The following is a 15024-nucleotide window of genomic DNA, read 5'->3' on the forward strand; positions in this document are numbered from 1 at the left end:
TTTAGAACAATTCTGTAAGAAGAATCATACTTGGCTCGAAATGTTAACTCTCCTTCTCTCTCTACAGATGCTGCCAGATCTGCTGAGTTTCTCCACCATTCTCTATGTTTGTTTCAGATTTCCAGCATCCACAATATCTTCCCTTTATGCTACATCCCTCAATTCAGTGGCCAATATACCATTGTAGTCAAAAGAAGGTCACAGTTGGAACCTCCTCAGCAGTGAAATCTATGCAGTGAGTCCACATAGACAAATTTTTTACAGGAGGTGGAATCATGACTCCTTGGGCAGCGATTCAGTGTGAAACTCTCACCAATTAGCCCAGAGATACTAAAGCAAATTTATACACTCCACCACCATTGTCCATTTGATCTAATGCACAACAGCGGGAGCCTCTTGGATTTTTAATCTCATTTCTAAAGAACAGTTAGGAGTCAAATTATGCACTTACCATAACTAAGTATTTGGGTCTGTATTGGATGGTTCCAAAGATACCCAGGATGATTGCCATAATGTATAAAAAGTTGGCCAGGATAGGAACCCATTGATAGCCCAGGAAATCAAAGATCTGCCTCTCCAAAGTAGCTGCCTGAAAAATAATGGAAACAAGTTGACATCTCAGACAGCAACAATACACTACATTACAAAATCAACATACAGCAAGTTACAACAATAACACACTGTGCATCGCAGATCTGTCCTCCTGTATGTTACAACAATCACACACTGTCTTTGCCAGCAACAATATGCTCTAGATCCACGGCTCTGTGAATGAAAAGGGAAGAAAATCATATGAGTAATTTCCCTTTTTCCTTCCCCTATAATATTGCAAGTACATGACTCCCTTTGGGGTTTGTGCCAGTCAGATCAGACATGTCAGGATAGAAACTTAACTCATAGCACCATCAGACACAACATTGTCATTACAACCACTCCATGATAAAACACATTGTGATAAAACAAAATTCATGCAATGCAAATTAAAACAGCACAGCATTGTTACACCCAGAGCTTTGCCAGAAAATCAATCAAGTCTGTAAGAGCCCATTATTAACCCCTTGTATTCTAGTCTCTGACACTCACCCAAAGTGTTACCCAACACCTTGCAGAGACTTCTGTCCTGGATCACATCTTTTATCCATCGAACTCTGGTCTATTCTGTATTGTCTTCTCCTTTCAATCTAGCAACAATGGTCATGTTCTGAGCTTCTAGTGCCCCATGTTGTAAAATCTCTTCCCTTTTCCAGCTCTCATGCCTTCAAAAACATTCCCAAAGCTTACTTTATGAACACAGGCTCAGTTTTCTACAATTCTTCTACTACAGCAAGGAACAGATGGATTGCAGGAAAGAACTGGTATATGTTCAAATACCAACTCTGCCAGCATGGTCTTATCTGCTGGAGCTATCTGAGATGGCTTGAATAAGTTCACTGCCCCTAATTCACCTAATTTGTCTTACTGTAGGTTACACATACTGAATGGCAAGGATGTCCACACATAAAGTCTTTGGCAGAAGAGAAACTCAGTCTTGATAAAAAGCGATTTATTGCACATCACTTAATAGCTAGTTACACGAACATCTTTTGTAAAATCACAGGCTGAGATTAAGAAAAGTATCATTAAGCAACTTGGGACTGAGCTGCTAATTGCAAACACATAATTGTAACACTAAATAAAAACTGAAAGAACTTCAGATGCTGTAAATCTGCTCTGAGGAAGGGGCATTCGGCCTGAAATGTTAACTCTGATTGTTTTCTTCACAAACTCTGCCAGGCCTGCTGAGTTTTCCAGAAACTTCTGTTTCTGTTGCAATTGTAACACTAGTTAGCTTCTCTGTGGAACAATGTTTTATATGCGTAGGGGTCAAGCTTATTTCATGATCTCAGTTAACCCTCTCAGATATGAAGTGTCTGATAAAATGGGAATGAAGTTGTGTCATATTATTTTCATTAGAAGCACCAAGAGATTATTAGACTCAAATGGGCTCATCACAGTGTTCTTTCTACTTTTTCATGAACACAATTCTTTACTAACAAACACTTCCTCGCAACAAACATAGAAACTTAGAAAAAAAAGGACCAGGAGTAGGCCATTCAGCCCTTCAACCCTGGTGCTCCATTCAATATGATTATGGCTCATCATTCAATTCAATAATGTGTTCCTTCTTTACCCCCTTTGATGTCTTCAGCCGCAAGTGTTATATTCAACTTCTCCACAAAATCATAAAACCCTTTGGCCATGACTGCTTTCTGCGATGACAAATTCCACAGGCACACACAAATACAGATCTGATTGCATCATTGCATGAGAGAATGAGAAATCGTCAGAGCTTTCGCTACAAGGTTCTTCCTGGTACCAGGTCAATGTGCAAGCACAATGTGGGAAACAACCATACATTATATGCTCCCCCATTCACAGCCAGAGTGTGGCTTCCTCTCCTGCTAAGGATGATTGGAAGAGTCTCAAATCTGGAGGGTTAAACAGAGAGTTTCCAGCTGTGAGATCATCAAATCAGACAATTGTAATGATGCAGAAAGTGGCCATTCAGCCCATCATACCTGCAATTCTTTAAACAAGCATCACTACCTCACACCAATCTCTTGGTTTTACCCCACATCCTTGTACACTATTTTTATTCAAATAATCATCCAATGCCGAGTGATTTGCAAAAGTAGCAATTGTGAAGTGAAAAGAAAAAAGCCTTTCTCAGGCAGCAAGTTGTTCAGATCTGGGACGCACTGCCTGGAAGTGATGTGGAGGCAGGTTCAAGCTGCCATTAGGTAATTGGTTAAGTAGAAACAACATGCAAGGGTTATGGGGAGAAAGGAAGAGAAAGACATAAAGTTACAAGGCTCATTTGGAGAACCAGTGCAGACATAATGAGTGTCCTCTTCCCCTGTGCAGGGTTGACTTTTGGACAGAGAAAGTTTTCAGAAGGTAAATGTGGAAACTGATGCTTATGCTAAGCTTCTAACTTTCCAATAAAATTCTGGTAGATTCCTGCTAGTATCTTGCTGTTGGGTACATTGTTGGGATTTTGGTCTGCTATTGTGTTGAAATTTGATTAACATGTGATTGAGAAAGGAAGAGAAGAATTTGCCACACCACAGTGTCAACTGAGATAATATAATTTAAGTAGCTCTGGTCCCTTTAGTAAGTTTTTCTGGCAATTTAAAGCAATGGTTCTGGTGATGGATCTGAGAGACTTGTAATGCTGTTTCACACTTCATGTGACCATCCTATTATTGTCATTGAATTTGTGTTATAATTCACTGGTATTCCGTAGCTATCATTAGATCATATACCTTTACTGTATTACCATAGTGGGGATACAAGGGCTGTCAGTTAGCTTGGTTGGCTGGACACCTAGTATATGATGTAGCATGAAGCCATAATCCCAAAGGTTCTATGACCACAAACAACACAACAGAAAAAAACAAATCATAGTGAAAACTATCATACTCAGAAATATTATAATAATGCACTCTGTTCTATAGTCTAAACTGGTAACACATCTCAAGGCTTAGATGACCTTGATAAACAGTTGCAGCTTTGGTTATGTTGTTTCTCAATGCTACTTCAATCCTTAGCATGTTAATGTCTTCTTATTACCTCTGCCATCTGTATTCATGCATACCTCATTGTCTCTACTTTCATCTTCAACACTGTTGAATTATGATTACATAAGGATGATTCATAACAGCTATTTTGGATCCTGATTATTTGCGTGGTAAAATATTTCAAAGTGATTCCTCAGTCCAAGAGAAACCTCTTAGTGGGAACACGAACTTGGCACTATGCAAGAATCTCTTCGGCAGATGACTCCACAGACACTGTGGAAGCAAGTAAAAGGGGATGGCAGGACATTCCACAACCTTGGAATGTCCATTAGCTGAGATCTCAGTGGAAAGGTCTCCAGTCTTCTTTCTCCCTGAGTCGAAGTGTTTAACTAAAGGAACAAATGGTATTTAATTCATAATAACAGCTGCTGATAGCTTTACAAAATACTGAATGAGTGCACTGACTTTGGGAATGCTTGTGCTGCCTGTAGTGTAACTTGTCCTCATTAACAGGATAGTTGAAGTGACCATTTCTGAATGAATACGGGTTGATTTGCTGCTCCTGTTTACAGGAGTTGAGCCTTTAGCAAATAACATCGACTGCCTTCAAAAGGAGGAAGAGTTAGAATCATGAAGTGGAAATGTAGCTCTTCCAAACTGTAATGAGCCTTGGGAAATAGAACATGATATGCACACCTCATTGAGTTAAAAGCAACTCATTTCGCTATTTGGAGTCTTGTTTACATCATGGGAACAAATCCTCTCAGCTGTTGGGTAAGTATTGGTGATAAATCTGCATTGAATCGATAAAACAGCAGCAACTTAAAAAATTACTGGTATGACATCGCTTGAAACATTAATTATTTATCCTCCAGATGCAAAGGACTTAAGGCCCATTTGTTCCTCCTTCTGACATTTGTTCCCCAGAGTCTTAAGCAGTTCACAAATACCTGGATAATAATTCAGTACAATGCTCTCAGAGGATTCCTTTGGGGACTCTTCCTTCTTAGCTTCTGTGCAGATCGAGGAGGGGGGTGTGGGTCAGGGAATTTAATTGTTTTCTATTCTGGGTATCTGTCATGCACAACACGTCAAGAAATCACACTGAATTCTGCACCACAATAACATCTGTTGTGGGTTTACACTAGATGAGCCTTCTTGCATTCACTCCTTCCTCTTTAACTTTCTAATCCTTTCCTCCTCCTGGCATCTAGTGGCACATGAGGCAGACCAAAGCATGTGCTCACACTATCCCAATAGCTCAGCTTTCCTGGGATGATTTAGCAGACTTTCACGTTGACCAATATCACTCTGCAGCAAGCATGGCTGACCAGGGCACTCTTGCACTCTTACCATCTACCACTGGGCGCATTGGAAAGCTTTATGTTTTGAATGCACCATCCCTGGCCCTCACGTCCAGGTGAGCGGGACTTGAACCTGGACCTTCTGGCTGGGAATGATATGCACTTTGCCACAAGACCGCCCCTGATTTATCCAGCTTTCTCTGAAATGTATCTGAGCTATTCATGTCCATGGAGACTTAGCAATTAGGAATATGAACCACAAATAAGAGTGAATATTCCACACATCAATAATGCAAAAATAGCCAAAAGGACACAAATGTAATAAACACAAGATGAATCAAGAAAACGGAATCAGTTCAGTTGTTTATTGGACTTTAAAGGTATTGTCAAAGCGAAGAATAAATGTAAAAAGATAAATTAATTGTAGTTTCTGAGTCTACCTTTGAGGGAACTGAGCTAGAAACAGAATTATTCTTATTATCCTTTGCTCCGAATCTTTTTAACTGTCTGTATCTTAACACGGGTAAGTGACCACAGCAGGATTCAGAACTCGACATTTAATCGCACAATGACTTTATGTATTGTTGGTCCACATTCTACAGATTGACAAAGAATTTACAGGCTATTTGGCCCAACTCATCTCTACCAGTGCTAATGTTTCACAAACCTCTTCCCAAACCTGAGAATACAAGCTGGATGAACACAGCAGGCCAAGCAGCTTCATAGGAGGCTCTCCTTCAATTTCTCTCACTCAGCCACATTTTCCTTTAAATGCACCCACACTCTTGGCCTTAGCTACAACGTGATCAGGTCCAGTGATCCTTCCTCAGAATGCAACATAGTGACTTTGGCAGCCAATGCCATGATATAGTCACCAGTGCTGAGACCTGCACGGTTCTTGGTGTTAAAGTTAAAGTTGCCTGTGATCATCTGCTTGGAAAGTCACAGTCTTCAGTGAGCATTGCATCGTGATCATCTTCAGATATCTCCATCTTTGTTGATCAATCCTGTAGTGAGAGTTGGTCTCTGCTTGCTCTACTGGCCCTTATTCATCTCCATACTCTGCTGAAACTCAGCATTCTTCCCTTCCTCTGAAAAGTGCTTCATCTCATCAACAAGAACTCATCCTTGTTCCGAGGAAGGGTCACTGGACCCAACATATTGACTTAATTTCTCTCCACAGATGCTGCCAGTCCTGCTGAGATTTTCCTGCAATTTCTGTTTTTGTTTCAGATTTTCAGCATCTGCAGTTCTTATGCTTTTTTTTTCACTTTCCTTTAAATCCATCTCCTGACTGTTATTTTTGCATTATACTGCTGGGATTTCAACTCATTGACAAGTTTATCCCACGGCTGTCTGATTTAAGACGTTGCCCTGATCAGTCCCACATATATTGAACCAAATATTGGACGGAAAAGAGGTAGAAACGAAAGCCTGTAGGGAACTAGATAATGGAGTCAGTGTGACTAAAGGGAGTAGTAGTCGGGGAGCAGATGATGAACATAAAGGGACAGGTGGTCTGAGGTGCATTTGTTTTAAAGCGAGAAGTGTAGTAGACAAGGCAGATGAGCTTAGGGCTTGGATCGGTACCTGGAGGTATGATGTTATTGCTATTACTGAGACTTGGTTGAGGGCAGGGCATGACTGGCAACTAGTTGTCCCAGGATATCGATGCTTCAGGCGGGATAGAGAGGGAGGTAAAAGGGGTGGAGGAGTTGCAGTAATGGTCAAAGACGATATCACAGCCGCACTGAAGGAGGGCCCCGTGGAGGACTCAAGCAGTGAGGCAATATGGATAGAACTCAGAAATAGGAAGGATGCAGTAACAATGTTGGGGCTGTACTACAGGCCTCTCAACAGCAAGCGTGAGATAGACGTACAAATATGTAAACAGATAATGGAAAGGTGTAGGAGAAACAGGGTGGTGGCGATGGCAGATTTTAATTTTCCCAACATTGATTGGGATTCACGTAGTGTTAGGGGTCAAGATGGAGCAGAATTTGTAAAGTGCGTCCAGGAGGATTTTCTAGAGCAGTACGTATGCAGTCCAACTCGGGAAGGGGCCATACTGGACCTGGTGCTGGGGAATGAACCTGGCCAGGTGGTTGATATTACAGTCGGGGACTACTTTGGAAATAGCGACCACAATTTCGTAATTTTTACAATACTCATGGACAAGGATGGGAGTGGTCCTAAAGGAAGAGTACTAAACTGGGGGAAGGCCGACTATACCAAGATTCGGCAGGATCTGAGGAATGTAGATTGGGAGAAACTGTTTGAAGGTAAATCCACATTTGATATGTGGGAGGCTTTTAAGGAGAGGTTGATTAGCATGCAGGAGAGACATGTTCCTGTGAAAATGAGGAGTAGAAATGGGAAGATTAAGGAGCCATGGATGACAGGTGAAATTGTGAGACAAGCCAAGAGAAAAAAGGAAGCATACATGAGGTCTAGGCGACTGAATACAGACAAAGCTTTGCAAGAACATCAGGAATGTAGAGCGAATCTGAAAAAAGGGATTAAGAGGGCTAAGAGAGGACATGAGATATTGTTGGCAAACATGGTTAAGGAAAATCCCAAAGGCTTTTATTCATATATAAAGCACAAGAGGGTAACTAGAGAAAGGATTGGCCCACTTAAGGACAAAGAAGGAAAGTTATACGCTGAGTCAGAGAAAATGGATGGCATTCTTAACGAGTACTTTGCATCGGTGTTCACCAAGGAGAGGGACATGACGGATGTTGAGGTTAGGGATAGATGTTTGCTTAGTCCGGGTCAAGTTGACATAAGGAAGGAGGAAGTGTGAGGTACCCTAAAATACATTAAGGTGGACAAGTCCCCAGGTCCGGATGGGATCTATCCCAGGTTTCTGAGGGAAGCAAGAGAGGAAATAGCCGGGGCCCTAACAGATATCTTTGCACAGTGTCCTTAGACACGGGTGAGGTCCCAGAGGACTGGAGACTTGCTAGTGTTGTCCCCTTGTTTAAGAAGGGTAGCAAGGATAATCCAGGTAATTATCGACCGGTGAGCCTGACGTCAGTGGTTGGGAAGCTACTGGCGAAGATACTGAGGGATAGGATCTGTTCCCATTTGGAAGAAAATGGGCTTATCAGTGATAGGCAACATGGTTTTGTACAGGGAAGGTCATATCTTAGCAAGTTAATAGAATTCTTTGAGGACGTGACAAAGTTGATTGATGAGGGAAAGGCTGTAGATGTCATATACATGGACTTCAGTAAGGTGTTTGATAAGGTTCCCCATGGCAGGCTGATGGAGAAAGTGAAGTCACATGGGGTCCAGGGTGTGCTAGCTAGATGGATAAAAAACTGGCTAGGCAACAGGGGACAGAGGGTAGTAGTAGAAGGGAGTTTCTCAAATTGGAGACCTGTAACCAGTGGTGTTCCACAGGGATCTGTGCTGGAAGCACTATTGCTTGTGATATATGTAAATGATCTGGAGGAAGGTGTAGGTGGTCTGATCAGCAAGTTTGCTGATGACACTAAGATTGGTGGAGTAGCTGATAGTGAAAGGGACTGTCAGAAATTACAGCAGAATATAGATAGACTGGAGAGTTGGGCAGATAAATGGCAGATGGAGTTCAATCCAGGCAAATGCGAGGTGATGCATTTTGGGGGATCAAATTCAAGGGCGAAGTATACAGTAAATGGAAAAGTCCTAGGGAAAATTGATGAACAGAGAGATCTGGGTGTTCAGGTCCATTGTTCCCTGAAGGTGACAACGCAGGTCAATGGGGTGGTCAAGAAGGCATATGGCATGCTTTCCTTCATTGAGTGGGGTATTGAGTACAAGAGTTGGCAGGTCATGTTGCAGTTGTATAGGACTTTAGTTCGGCCACATTTGGAGTACTGTGTGCAGTTCTGGTCGCCACATTACCAAAAGGATGTGGATGCTTTGGCGAGGGTGCAGAGGAGGTTCACCAGGATGTTGCCTGGTATGGAGGGTGCTAGCTATGAAGAGAGGTTGAATAGACTAGGATTATTTTCATTAGAAAGACGGAGATTGAGGGGGGACCTGATTGAGGTCTACAAAATCATGAGGGGTATAGACAGGGTGGATAGCAAGAAGCTTTTTCCCAGAGTGGGGGACTCAATTACTAGGGGTCATGAGTTCAAAGTGAGAGGGGAAAAGTTTAAGGGAGATATGCGTGGAAAGTTCTTTACGCAGAGGGTGGTGGGCGCCTGGAACGCGTTGCCAGCGGAGGTGGTAGACGCAGACAAGTTAGCGGCTTTTAAGATATATTTGGACAGGTACATGGATGGGCAGGGAGCAAATGGACACAGACCGTTAGAAAATAGATGACAGGTTAGACAGAGGATCTTGATCGGCGCAGGCTTGGAGGGCCGAAGGGCCTGTTCCTGTGTCGTAGGTTTCTTTGTTTCTTTTTTCTATATTGTCTCAAAAATCTTTTTTACACTAAAATCCATTGCCTGTGAAGTGTTCTGTAATTAATAGCAATCATTATTATTAACTTCTAAGCCATGCTTCTGGTCTACTCAGGAAATGTGCATAACATTGCTAGCAGAAAGCAGAGCATCATTTACAAGGAGGGTCAATGATTAATATTGTATCATTTACTACTTAAAATTCACAGATTAACTCTGGGTCTAGTACGTGGGACTGTACTAAGCTATTTGATGTCAGTGAGCTAAATCTTGGAATCAATTTAATTGTTTTTTTTGATGAACCGTTGCCACTATTTATGGTGTAAGAGGTCAGTCATAATATCAATAATTGTAAGTACAAATTCCAAAATTAGGGGCCCACACCAATATGGAGTTTTTGGTTAATATAAAGGAAGGTGTAATATGTTTCATGCTTTGGAGAAATGGGTAGCAAGCAGAGAGATTACTGACAATCTGAATACATTCATGAGGTAGTCACAGAGGGGGAATTTTACACTTCTGACAGACAGAAAGTAACAGAATTAGCTGGAGAAGAAAAGGGATTTAATGCACAACATCAAACAGTGAAAGGTACAATTCTTTACTGTATAATTGGAGCAGATAGTGGAATGAGACATATATGGGAGAGGAAAACTGACAGAAATTGTAGCAAAGGGAAGCAGAGGGTACATTGGACAGGATGGATAATTAGGTGGCTCTAATTTCAAATCTGATGCTGATTTTGCTTTTGTGCACCTCGAATGCAATTTTAACCGTGTATACCTCACTCTGTCTAAACACCCTATGATGCATGTGATCAGAGATAACGGGAACTGCAGATGCTGGAGAATCCAAAATAATAAAATGTGAAGCTGGATGAACACAGCAGGCCAAGCAGCATCTCAGGAGCACAAAAGCTGACGTTTTGGGCCTAGACCCTTCATCAGAGAGGGTCTCTGATGAAGGGTCTAGGCCCAAAACGTCAGCTTTTGTGCTCCTAAGATGCTGCTTGGCCTGCTATGTTCAGCCAGCTTCACACTTTGTTATCTATGATGCATGTGTCCATGTTTGCTACGATCTGCCTGTACTGCTTGCAAAACAAAACTTTCCACTGTACTTGGTTAATGTGACAACAGTAAATAAAATCAAAGGATGGGTAAGTTGCAGTTGACCAGCTCAGAGTGTGTAAAGGCAGCACAGATTGGGCAAAGGGGGGAGCTCCACAGCCATCTAATCTAGGGATTGGAATGCGATCAGCCAGGTGGACCTCATAGAATATGAGTTCACTGATTGGGGCAGTTAATCTGGTCCAATCAAGGAGTCCTGGCTGGCAGGTAAGTACAGGAGTGTCTGGAGTTCTATTTACTCTAGGAGCCGGCTCTGAGCTAGCTGGTCAGTGCCACATGCTGTGTATGTGTAAATAAAGGGTGACTTGGTGATGGAATACCAGCCTACGTGGAGTTATTTCACTACTTTCTGGGAAGATGACATTATCACATGAACAAATGAAGGAAAACCATGGCAACGTGTAAGGAGACATTCATACAGTTGCAAAACCGATGTAAATTTGGCAAATAATTGTCTATGTAGATAATGGAAAATGATGCATTTTGATTAAAAAAACCAGAGATAATTACTTTTTGAAAAATAAGAACTGCAATGGAGTAGAGGAGCAAAGAGGGGACAGGAGCAGGAATCACTAAAAAAGGAGCGATAGATAAGGCCTTCAAACATGCACAAAGCACCAAGATTCTTTTCTGTAGTATTAGAATACAAAAGCAGAAGAATCACATCAAACTTAGATAGAAGATAATAAAATGTGAGGCTGGATGAACACAGCAGGCCAAGCAGCCTCTCAGGAGCACAAAAGCTGACGTTTCGGGCCTAGACCCTTCATCAGAGATCTGATGAAGGGTCTAGGCCGGAAACGTCAGCTTTTGTGCTCCTGAGATGCTGCTTGGCCTGCTGTGTTCATCCAGCCTCACATTTTATTATCTTGGAATCTCCAGCATCTGCAGTTCCCATTATCTCTGAAACTTAGATAGAACACTGGTCAGAATATTTGTGCAGTACTCTGTACAGCTTGGGCACACATATTGTAAAAAGAACACAGAGAGAGGGAAGAAATGAAAAACAATACTCCAATATGACACTGGAACAGAGTGGGTACACTTATTGGAAGGGGTTTCTGGAAGATGGGGGATGCTACAATAGAGGTACTTAAGGTAATGAAAGAGTTTGATACAGTTGGTCTAAAGATATTTCCATTTGTGTGGGGAGACCAACACTCAGGGACATCAATATAAGACAGTCTTCAATAAATTGCAAAGGGTATCCAGGAGACTGACGAGAACATGGAACTGGTAGCACAGGGAGTGGTTGAGATAAATAATAAAGATGCATTGAAGAGAAAGTTGCTTAAGTACATAAGAGGGAAATAAATACAAAGATAAGGTCAGATGAAGGCTCAAGTCAAGAACAAACACTGCCATGGACCAATTGGACCAAATGTCCTGTTACATCGCCATAAGTTGGTTGTAATTCTAGATTAGTTTGTGAAATATATAACAACCCATAAGTATTCGTGAGGTTAGACGTTGGGCACAGAACCCAGCTGTAGCTGTTGACCCATTTGAAGACAGGCAGTGGAAAATGTTCAGAGAAAGGCAATAAAAATACCATTGCAGGTTTTATGTCACTGATTTTGAGGAAAGACTCAGAGAGCTCCATCTAGTCACCTTTTTCTTTTATTGTCCTGGGTATTGATGACAATTTTAAAGTCTAGTCAACAACTAAATAATCAACCACTGAATTGAAGTCCCTTTAAAACATTTCATGTCCTTCATGATCTTGATCGATTGGCTGTTCTTTTTTAGGTTGGTACATGGAAGGCTAAGTTCTATTTGTGATTGGTTACTGCATTGCATATTTGTACTTCTCTTCTGACATCTGCTATTTTACATGGTGTCATGTTACCTACTGAATTAGACACTCCATTTTAACACCTCTGCCTGGAATGCTGTCTGTGCCGCTTCTTTCCTGAAAATGTAGAACAGCAAAAATAAACAGGAAATGTGTGATATGTCATCTTTCTATGTGATCGGATTTAATTCTAAATAAATACCTTGCAGTTAATTAAGTGGTGCTAATGTTTTCCAAAAATTGAAGTTAAAAATGGAAAAGAAAGTCTGTCTTTCGGAATGCTCAAAGCACCTTAGTCATCCACAACATATTCCTCTAAAACATGGCAAGGCATCTCATCCTGGGTTCCTCCTCCATAATGGTAATCAAGATTAGATTAGATTCCCTGCAGTGTGGAAACAGGCCCTTCGGCCCAACAAATCCACACTGCCTCTAGAAGCATCCCACCCAGACCCATCCCCCTATAACCCACACACCCCTAAACACTACAGGCAATTTAGCATGGCCAATCCACATAGTCTGCACATCTTTGGACTGTGGGAGGAAACCGGAGCACCCGGAGGAAACGCACGCAGACACCAGGAGAATATGCAAACTCCACACAGACAGTCGCCCAAGGCTGGAATCGAACCCGAGTCCCTGGTGTTGTGAGGCAGCAGTGCTAATCACTGAGCCACCATGCCGCCCAAAGGGAAGTATTTATGGTTTTGAAATTATGAATGACATCAATACTGAGGCCAGAAATGAGGATAAGAACATAGATTAGCATCATAGAGCAGCCACAGCACAGAAGGCAACCTCAGAACATGAATGTGAGAAAACCTTAGCAAGTCATCCAGTGTCTGTAGAGAGAAAGAGTGTTAATGCTTTGGGTCATTGACCTTAGTAAAAACAGAATTTTCTGGAGGAACTCAGCAGGTTTGGCAACATCTGTGGAGAGAGAAATAGAGTTAATGTTTCGAGTTCAGTGACTGATGAAAGGTCAAAGGATCCAAAACATTACCCCTGTTTCTCTCCACAGACCTGCTGAGTTTCTCCAGCAGCTTCTGTTTTTGTTTCTGATTTACAGCACGACAGTTCTTTTGGTTTTTGTTTTGGAAGTAAGGGCACTAGTCTATAGTAAAGTCAACACAGTCTTGGGAGATGACTGGTGGCGGCTTGACCGGGGTTGGGGGGGGTGGGGTGGTGGTGGGCGGGAGCAGCCTCTACACCTTGGGCAAGGTTGGGAAGGTGAGACCTCCATACAAACCTCAGATGGTACATGAATTGAACTATGGTATCACACAGCAAATTGCAAACCAGCCGTCTAGCCATCCAGCCAAGAGAGCTAACAGACACCCAAGGACCACTGCTGTACTCCTGTATTCAAAGCACAAATAGCCGAGTGTTCCAGTAATAAATGGGATACCCCATTGCTTCACTTCTCTTGACATTCTGAAGAAATTAATCTCACGTTTGCATTGATACTTCAATTTTGATTTTACTGCGATGCTTTGTTAGAATGGGCACTTAAGATAGGTCAACTTATAATGTCTGAGACTAAACTATATAGAATCTTGGGTCCTTCTCATCGATAAAAAAAATTAAGTTTCAGTCTACAAGTTCTCCTGCAAGAGAAACCACAAGCCATCAATGTCTCCGGGACTTCTTGTCAGATAAATGTTTGTCGCCAATGGGAACAATCGAGTATTGATTCTAAATGGAAACTGCAGCTCCTAGTTTGTATTAAAAGGTTACTGTTATATCGACCCACACCATACACAACATGCTCTTTATCTGAAAGTAAATCAACACAATTATTTCTTGTTAATGTAAGCACTTGACAACATACAAAAAATAGCTGATTTCACTTGTAGCACTGAGAGCTTAACAGAGTAAAGGATATATGAACTATTTTTTTCCACAATTATGAAATTCTCACAAGGTTGGAGAGATTTTAAATCACCTTGATGTTTACTGGTTAATGATGCAGCGTTTTGGGTGCTGATTTCTGGGCTAGTATTTATTGCCCTCGAGGAGGAAGTGGTGAGCCACTAATTTCAACTACTAAAGTCAGTCTGGTATGGATACACCCCCAAAACTATGAGGAAGGGAGCTCCAGAATTTTGATGCAGTGACACTAAAGGAGTGGTGATAGAGTTGCAAGTCAAGGCGTTGTGTGACTTGAAGATGAATTCGCAGGTAGTGGTGTTCCTTTGCTTCTGCTAACCTTTTGTCTTCCAGATGGTAGATGTTGTGGATTTCAAAGGTTCTGATGAAGGAGCCGTGATGAGTTGCTGCAGTGTGCCTCAAAAACGGTGCAGTCTTTTGCCACTGTGTTGACTGAGTGAATGGTTAATGTATGAATGGGGTGCTGATGAAGTGGAACACTTTGCCCAGGATAGTGTCAAACTTCCCAAGTGTTGCTAGAATTGAAGAAAGGTCATTGATGAGGCTGCTGAAAAGGTTTGGGCCTAAGACACTACCCCTGATAAACTCCTGCAGAGATGTCCTGAGACTAAAATGATTTATTTCCAACAAACACAATCATTTCCCTTTGTGACAAGTATGACTCTCAACCAAGGGAGAAGTTAGCCCATGCTTCCTATTGATTCCAGTTTGCTACAGGTCCATGTTGCGACATTTGATCAAATCTGACCTTGATGCGAAAAGCAGATACTCAGACCTCACCTCTAGAATTCTGCTGTTTTGTCCATGTTTGGACCAAGACTGTATTTAGGGAAAACGTGAATGACCCTGGTAGAACACAAACAAAATCTCAGGCCTCTAAAGAGGTCAGCTTGAAGATGACGAGCTTCAGGCTCAGAACAAAGAGACCCAGACTTGGTGCCGAAA

General features: G+C 41.9%; 1 protein-coding gene across 4 annotated transcripts in view; it reads right to left on the reverse strand.

Moving 5' to 3' along the window:
* Window positions 1-15024, reverse strand: part of nkain1 (sodium/potassium transporting ATPase interacting 1) — a 522606-nt gene that overhangs the window by 204344 nt on the left and 303238 nt on the right. For all 4 annotated transcript variants that reach the window (XM_059654446.1, XM_048558122.2, XM_059654447.1 and 1 more), the window contains exon 2: window positions 452-589. In XM_059654446.1, the coding sequence (XP_059510429.1) occupies window positions 452-589 (138 nt within the window). The remainder of the gene's footprint in view (window positions 1-451; window positions 590-15024) is intronic.

Source organism: Stegostoma tigrinum, chromosome 24, assembly GCF_030684315.1.
Source record: "Stegostoma tigrinum isolate sSteTig4 chromosome 24, sSteTig4.hap1, whole genome shotgun sequence".
NCBI classification, from domain to species: domain Eukaryota; kingdom Metazoa; phylum Chordata; class Chondrichthyes; order Orectolobiformes; family Stegostomatidae; genus Stegostoma; species Stegostoma tigrinum.